Below are 8,905 nucleotides of genomic sequence, written 5' to 3' on the forward strand. Positions count from 1 at the left end.
ACGGAGTTGTGAACCCACGGCTAGCTGTATCTCTGAACCATTGAGGGTCACACAAGCACTGGATCGTTTGCTCCCGTTGAGAGAGAATAAATTCAAGGAGTTGAATTTATATTATGATATAGTAAATTCAAGGAATTGAATTTATGATAATTAAATTTTGAGAGAATAAATTCAAGGAGTTGAATATATAAAGTTTGAGGATTTAATTTTTTAACCTCCAAAGTTGAGTTTATTAAATATTAAATTTTTGGACGTGATAAATTCAAAGAGTTGAATTTATAATTTAAATATTAAATTCTAATATTGAATTTATAATAGATTTAATTTATTAAATTTAAAAGTTGAGTTTATATTAAATTATATTAAAATTGGTGGAAAGTATGTTTAATGGTCTTGTAGGAGTACAAGTCCAACATACTAAATAATTAAGTTCTTAATGGACGTTGATTAATTAATTAAACTAGTTGGACTAGACCAATTAATTAATCAAGCTCATTAATGTTAATTATGTGTATTAAGGTCATGTATTAATTATAAATAGGAGTAACCAAGCCATAACTCTAGCCTCCATCATAGTGATTTTCGAAAATCACTTCCTCCTCTCTCTCAAAATATTTCGGTCTCCTTGAGGTTATTTTTAGGTTGAGCCCTCTCTAGATATTTGATATCCAACGTAAAAATTTCTTCTAATTTTTCTTGTGCAAATTAGAAGAGGAACAAATTATCTAGTTGTGGACCTTATTAGAAGAATAGAGAAAGGAGTTTTTGAAAAACGTTCGTATGAAATTAATCAAGAGTTATATCCGCTAACCCGAGGATAGTTGGAGCCGTGTGAATATTTCACCAAAGATATAAAATTCTAACGCCCTATGAATGTTTGATTAAATAAACCATACGAGTGCCCAAAACAAATATATATTGATTGACAAAATAAAATAAAAATTTTAAAAACTCCGCTGCGTTTGGGCACGAAAAAACCGAGATCCAACATTATCTACGCAACTTACATTGGTATACAGATAAAGTATAATGTCATAATCGAATAAAATCGTAAAATATTAATAAAATAAAGATTGTTTTACATTTGAGTCAATAAAGCTCGAGTCATAAGTTAGTTTGCCGGACCACTTACTCTAACACAAGGTTGATTCACATAATTTAACCCCACTCAAAATTTCAAATGGAGAAAATAAAATAAAAAAAGTTACATGACCATTAGAATCCGCACAAATACCAAAGGGAAAGCGTTCTCGCCTCTTCTCGTTCGCTTTACCTCCTACTTTGTTGAATCATCCTTCCAAGCTCTAGAATTCTTTACAATTCTGCTCTCCAGCTACTAAACCTCGATCTTTTCCTCGCATTTCTTGAATTATTGGACACAGTTTCAATCTTCGGACTCGAATTTTCCTCCGAACATAATTCAATAATGCCGGAGTAAAAACCCTTTTCTTCAATTACGCGATGTAAAATGCATATGCACGTAATTAATCAAGACTCTGAAATGTTGATATTTTTTCTTTAATCAGGTATGACGGATCTGACAGAAGAACCGCCTCCGGAGCAGGCGTCACCACCACCAGCGTCCATGTCACTGCTCTCGACGGACTTGTTAATGTTAACTCTCTCTTCACCGTCGCGATCTTTGTGGGCCTTTCCCTGACTACTCCAGGGCAGCACAGCCTTGAAAACCCATCTGCCTGTGACGCCGGTCTTGAAGTAGTCAAGAAACTCCTTGTTTTCGAGGTTGTCTCCTTCAGCTTCTTTCTGTTCTCTTCTCTGGTGGCACAGGGTCTGAAGCTGGCGATCAATCTACTGAACAGTAAAGATGTGGATGAAGTGTTCAGAGCCCACATCAATTTGAAGGTTCTGAGATTTGGAATGTTGGCTTCCGCCATTGGTTCAGTAATGGGGTGCTTGTTTTTGATGCTGTCCATGGTTAGTGTGATTGAGATAAGATTGGGAATGCTTTCCTGTGGGAACAAGTCTACGGTTCAAGCTGTTACGGCTTTAATTGTTCTGGTGACCTGTGCTCTCATGGTTTACATTTCAACTGCTGTTTATGCTTTTCTACATTGATTGGAGCCGGCGTTATTTGTTGTAACAATGGTTAGAGCATGTATCCGGCAAGCCAACTCCTGGCTCGAGTTTTTATTGACTCTAATGTAAAACAATCTTTATTTTAATAATATTTTACGATTTCATCCGATTATGGCGTTATACTTTATCAGTATACTCATGTAAACTGCATAGATAAAGTTCTTGAAAATACAATAGGTAACATGAGGTGTGCATCGCAACGTAAGATCATGGAACTCATTGGGAAGTGTACCGTATAATCAAAACAGGTTCCTAGTCTAATCAGTCGCCTGAAATAAGGATAAAGATCGGCCGAGATTGAGAATAGTATATGTGATGTAAACGTCATGTTTTCATTGGCAAGTGCATGAAGATGTCCATTCACACAGATGAGTGATCGTATGATGATGCACAAAACATGTAACGCCCCGAAATTTAAGGGTCCACGCGAACCACATGTACGCAAGTTATTAAATTCTTTATGTATTTTAATTAAATGTTTAATTGCATAAATTTATTATGTTGTGCATATTTACATGTTTAAAATATATTTTTCTACATGGTTGCATTAAAATGTATTTTTAAAAGTTATTTGAATTTCGATCGAGGAACAGAAACCGATGGCTGAAAAACAGAAAATGTTTTTATTGGTTAATTGTTTGTAATTATTTAAAATATGGGTGATGCTTTTTTTTATTTTTGAAAGTAAGGGGTTTTTGAGGTGATTTTATACGCTGGGACATAATTTTTATCGATGTTGGATTTTCAACAAAATACGAAAGTTTTGGCAACCCGACTAATAAATTAACAAACTTTATTAAATAAAATAATTTTTATTATTTAATTAAAGATTATTGGGCCTAATTTAAAGGCTTAATAGGCCTAAGCCCTATTAGTAGAATAATTTACAATAAAATATGTTAAAACTCATCCCCCAGTCACATAACTCACGGCCACACACTTTCAAACAAGATCAAACTCTTCTCCACTCCCATAAACTCTCGGCCACCCTTCCCCAACAAATACCCACCCCTTTGTTCCCAAAGTACACGATAGCACAAACACAATAATATGAAGAAAAGTTCAAAAGTTTCAAAGGGTTTCAAGTCATCGTCTTCTCTCCGTCGTTCTTCGATTTGTCAGCGTAAAATCGTGCGTTAAATATGCAAAAGCACGTCATATTCTCCTTTTAATCATCATCACACCATAGTAATTGTTTATGCATAATTTTTGAGGAAAAACATAGCACACAAGTTGAATTTCGTAACTACATGCCTATATGTTATAAACTTGTGTTTTTTATTCCAAAAATCATGTTTTATGTGTTTAAAAAGGGCTGCCAAGATTAGGACTTGATCAAGCAAGAAATTACTAAAGTTTTAAGGTCATAAAACTCAACCAAAAACACTACACACGCTGGAATTCACGAAACAAAAATCTGGTGAAGCATGTTACTGTCATGGGAAAAAAAGGGGTTCGGTCTTGGTCCTTGATGGCTCGGCTGGGCGTCGGCTGGTTCCAGGGGCTAGCCAAGGTCGTGGGGGAGTCAGGGCAAGAGCCCTAGCCATGCTAGGACTCGAGCTAAGGGTCTTGGGAGGAGTCCTTGCCAACAAGGACTCCTACCCGAGAACTTTGTGCAGCTGGCAGGAGTTGCGCAGCTTGTGTACGGGAAGGGGCTCGGTCCGAGGCTCAAGGGCTCGGCTAGGGCGAGTCCTAAGGGTCCTAGGTAAGTGCACGAGAGGCTGTTTCAGGGGCTATGGCGGTTGGTTAAGTCCTAAGAAAGCATGAAGAGTCTGTGTCCATATGGGAGTTCTCAGCCACTTCAAGTGCATGCTGTTAGGTTTGGTTGGGACCAAGGCATGTCTAGGGTTTGTTATGGGTCAGGGGTAGAGTCCTAGCCATGCTAGGACTCGAATCATGGACTGGGGAAGGAGTCCTAGCTTGCTAGGACTCCCACCCGAGAGTTGAGAGGGGTTGCGTCCAGGTTCTATGGTATGCACAGGGATGAGGGCTCAGCCTGGGGTTCAAGTGCTAGGCTAGGTTAGGTCCTAAGGGTCCTAGGTAAGTGCGCGAGGGGCTGGCTCAAGGGGTGGCTTGATGGTTGGGTGGCTAGCAATAGAAAACGTGAGGGAAGCATGGTGCTATGCGGGAAGTGCTGTCACGGATCATTGCTTTGAGCGTGAGTTTGAGTGGCTGGGTTGGTCTAGGCTTGGTCTGGTCATGGTCTAGGGAAGGTTAGGGTCATGGGTGGTCAGTGGTTAGACGGCTAGAAGAGTCCTAGGCAACTAGGAAATCCAATTCAACAAAGACACTAACACACGCACACAAACATGCAAATGGGCCTTATGTCCAGCAAGTCTTTGAGCAGGCCAAGGCCGGTTTATTGGGCTGGGCTTGGTCAGTTGGGTCCCTAGGTGGGTTGGATAGGTTTTGGCTCAAGGTGGCTCGGGCGTGGCTCGAGTAAATTGGGAGATGGCTCGGTGGGTTCGTTAGTGTGTCAAAATCGAATATTAAAAGGCTAAAATTGAATCCATGGGTCCACGGGTGTGGCTCATGACTTTGAAGGGTAGAATAAATCTTAAAAATATTATGTTTAAAATTTGGGATCAAAATAATGAGTTTTTGATTTATTCGGGATTTAATCGTCGCACGAAACGTTAATTACTTCATAAAATTATGGAAATTTGTATTTAAGCTTAAATAATTATTAAAAGTCTAAATTTTTAATTTGAGAATTTTATATTAAGGTTTGGTTTAATTCGAGATTATAACTGCTTCATATTTTTATATTTTTGAAAGAGAAAACCAAAGAAATCTTGGTCTGGAGAGCAGCCGCCCCCTTCCTCTGATTATTTCCAGCGAGGAGTTGTTGATTTTCTTCACGGAAATCTTGCCATGTTCGTCCAGGATCAACCCTCGCATCCTTCCCACTTCGAAGTCGTCGTTTGGTAACGTTAAAGATTTAAAGGCATGTATATTCTGTTCTTCCTGCATCGATCTAGTCTATTATGTGTTGTGATGTTTTTATGCGTAAAAATTCATGTGTGATGTAAATGGTTTGAGCAGAAAATTGTTTGATCAATCTATGCAACGTTTTTAGATCTCAAAATTATGTCTTTACTGTATTTTGAATTATTGCGATTTTTTGATCGAGATTTTGGGAAAACGTTCAACATACAAAATGTAGAACTTTTTGATACCTTCGATTTGATATAAAATTCAAAATATTTGGACAAAATCTAAGTGAGTTATGACCATTTTCGTGGGACTGCTCAAACGATGTTCTTCTAAAACATATGTTATTGATGTGTTCTTAATTTTTATTGTTGGAGGTTTCGTTGGAGATCGATGGGTGAACACTGCTGAGTATAGGTATATTCTTAATGATGTTGGGAGGGTTATTCACGTTTCGTTTCGTGTCGTTAGGCAATTGGGAGAATCGGTAGTCGTAAAAATTATTTTGTTGTCAAAAGTTGTGTTCGCGGGTTTATTGTGTTACTTGTGATACATGTTTGTTTTATGGCATTTTTCTTTGAGTTTGAATAAGTGTCATAGCATCCTAGGATGGGTCTCGAGGCATTGTTTCATGGTCCGTATGATCGAGTTAGGAGGAATAAGACTTAAGAGTAATGTTTCTTCGTTGGTTCGCGATTTCTGCACCTACACGGACCTGTAGACGGACCCTGGCACGGGGTCTGTGCACTTTTTCCTCAAAAATTCGATTTTCCAGTACCTACACGGACTCCGACACGGGAACCGTGTCCTTTATATAAAAAAAATTATTTTTTACCGATTGTTTTGGGGTTTGATGTTATGATTTAGTACGATGATTAAACGAGATCACATCCCAAGAGATTTAGAACGTCAAAAGGAAATTTGTCATTTTTGGGTGTGAGCATGACTATACGTCTAAGTTATGCAAGATAAGTGTTTGAATTCATGTTAGTATGTGCAGTAGTGGCCCCAAGCGAAATCCAACGAATCCCTCAACGCCAAGTAAGTATGTTCGACGTTCAAAGAAAATACTTTCAAATTTTAGGTATGCTAAATGTTTTGTGACCAATTTATGTATTGGATTGGAAAGCGGTAAAGCATGACCAAGTACCAATCCACCCCGTTAAAGCATGAACGGGTTTAGATCAGGATTGGAAAGCGGTAAATCATGACCAGGGACCAATCCACCCGTTAAAGCATGAACCGGAATCTCATGTATGTGGCAGTGGATCTTCCCTGTCATCTCAGTACTGTGGTTTAGTCTGATCAGGTGTATTTATGTATGGGTCACTTTCTTTGAAACATGCCTCTACGCAAAATTATGAAGTTAAGTATGTTCAAGTATGTACAAGTATGCAAGCATGTTTGAGAAAAGTTTCACGTTATGCCACGTCTATGTATGTACGTAAGTTCAAGTTTTTATTAGCAAGTCAAAATTTCAGTATGTACGTCCTATTTTAAAGTTGCATGTGATTTTATTACGTATTACTTGATACCTCCAATTTATAATTCGAGCTGCTTGAATTTTTGCTCTTCTGGCTCAAGCATCATGAGCATCATTCGATCAACATAATCTTCTGCGACTTCCCATATCTAATTTTTCCAAAATTCATGGATGATATTTTCTCTTGATGACGGGGATCTTCAGACTTTTTTTAATGTAATGGGGGATATAAAGTGGTTCGAATAAGAAACAAAATGGAAATTGAAATCATAACTTCCGTGTTTATGTATACATTAACTTGTAACAAATATTTTACAAAGATTAATTTATAACGGCTACTTTGAAACGACTATCTTATATATGTGTGTATATATATTTATCTAACATATCTCTCTATATATATAATATATAAAACATATGTCTACATATATAATGTATATATAATAATATATCGACGCACGCTTGTACAATATTTTTTATAAGTCATTTGGTATATTTAAATGATGATCAAAATGTAATTATAAGAAATAGTGTGAAACTACATTGAAATTTCGATATATGAATTTTTAAAAATAAATATAAAAAAGAAAGGGCAAAAAACCAAATTAAGAATTGAACATACAACTTGATTTTTAGGAAAACAAGAGTCTATCTGCTAAGCTACATATGACATGCATTAAATATTTAACACTTTATTAATATATATAATTATTAAAACAGACCATGACACCAAAAGTTAATTACTCCAAGGATCTCATACTTAATAATATAGTATAGAATTGATAAAAATAATATAAAATAAATATATCTTATTGTTTTGGGTTCCTTTTTTGAGGGTAAGTTATTTTTTGAATATTTTATTCAATTTCTAACTTGGTCTTTATAAGTAAATAAATAAAATTTAAAAACTTTTACAGTAGGATCGGTTAAGAGAGTTTAAGTATTTAGAAGGGGAGTTGGATAAATACTTAGTATTTTTTATTCATTTTAAAATCTGAATTAGTTCTTTGAGGAACTGATCGTAAAATCTTGTTTGTCGATATAAATCAATGAACTAAATAAAATGCGGAAATAGACCGTAATATATATTGAATACTAAAGGAGTGATATAGTGTAAAACTGGAAAATAACTGAAATGAAAACATGAATTTTTATGGATGTTCGGAGACTTCAAATGCTCATACGCCACCCTTCTATCACGAGGATAAGATTTTACTGAAAGACTTTAATATATTAAAATAAATTGTAATAATTCATTTTAGCTGGTCGTACACACTGCCAAACTGAAACTCTTAGTCCAACAAATCTTTTACAATGATTAAATGAAACACTATAATTGGTAGACTAAATGATACTGATAAATTTAATGAATTTAGAGTTTGAGTATGCGATCTGTAACGGAGAAAATACTGGAGAAATGTATCGCAACTGATTGAAGATTGTAACTTCAGTAGTTTTGTGTGTTTTCTTTAACCTTTTCAACTTATTTGATCAGCTATATATTGTCTTCGATCTCAACCATCGTATTGAATGCATTGAATGACAAATATCCATTGAATCGTCGTCTAGTTACTTTATTTGACAGGAGTACGAGGTGATGATAGAGAACAAAACTGATTGTAGATAAAATGATGTACAGATTCATATATAATAAAGAATAATGATTTTATTGTTTTTAAAGAGGTAAGTACAGATTAATACAAATATTTCAAAAAGAAAATGAGCTCTCTTCAGGCTAGTAACTGACTTTGGACACATAGATTATTTCTTAAACTTTTTCTCAGCTGGTCCTTTATTAGTTACCTTGTATGGTTCAGTTCTCTTTTTGTTGCTTGCCGGGGCACTTTGAAAACTAACCTTAAATAAATTTTAAATTAAAAAATTAGCCTTTTACAACTCAAAATTTGATAAATAACACTCCCTTAAAAAAATAATTAATTAATTTAGAAAAAAGCTTACAAAACAGGGGAGAAAAGAAATAAATCAACGGGTTCTTCTTCTTGTTCTCTTCATTTCTCATCCTTCTCACAACGATTTCTTTTCTTCCTCCTTCATTCATTGATCTTTTCTTCAATTTTTTTCTTCCTCTACATTAAACAAGAGAATATTGTAGTCATTTGTTTTCCTAAAAAAAGTTTCAATCTCTCTCAGCATTGTCAAAGATTTTAAATCAGGTGTAAGTTCTAATGCCATCTCAAATTTTTTTTATCGTTTTACTGGTTTTTATTAAAATGTATATATTGTAAATATAATTTTTCATATATTTCATTCTTAGTTGATCGGTCGCCCAAACATTATGGGTTCAGTCGCCTAATTCTACTTTCAGTCGCCTAATTCTGTTTTCAGTCACTCAATTCTGTTTTCAGTCGCCCACTTTGATATGTTATGCCA

At 35.4% G+C, this 8,905-nt stretch overlaps 1 protein-coding gene across 1 annotated transcript; it reads left to right on the forward strand.

Annotated features, from left to right (window-relative positions):
* Window positions 1-1,111: 1,111 nt before the first annotated feature.
* LOC140837822 (uncharacterized) lies at window positions 1,112-2,198 on the forward strand. The gene is made up of 2 exons (XM_073203920.1): window positions 1,112-1,434; window positions 1,527-2,198. The coding sequence occupies exons 1-2, from the start codon at window positions 1,427-1,429 to the stop codon at window positions 2,074-2,076; spliced, it is 558 nt and encodes a 185-aa protein (XP_073060021.1). The 5' UTR covers window positions 1,112-1,426; the 3' UTR covers window positions 2,077-2,198.
* Window positions 2,199-8,905: the final 6,707 nt, after the last annotated feature.

The sequence above is a fragment of the Primulina eburnea genome, chromosome 8 (assembly GCF_022965805.1).
Source record: "Primulina eburnea isolate SZY01 chromosome 8, ASM2296580v1, whole genome shotgun sequence".
Lineage (NCBI taxonomy): Eukaryota > Viridiplantae > Streptophyta > Magnoliopsida > Lamiales > Gesneriaceae > Primulina > Primulina eburnea.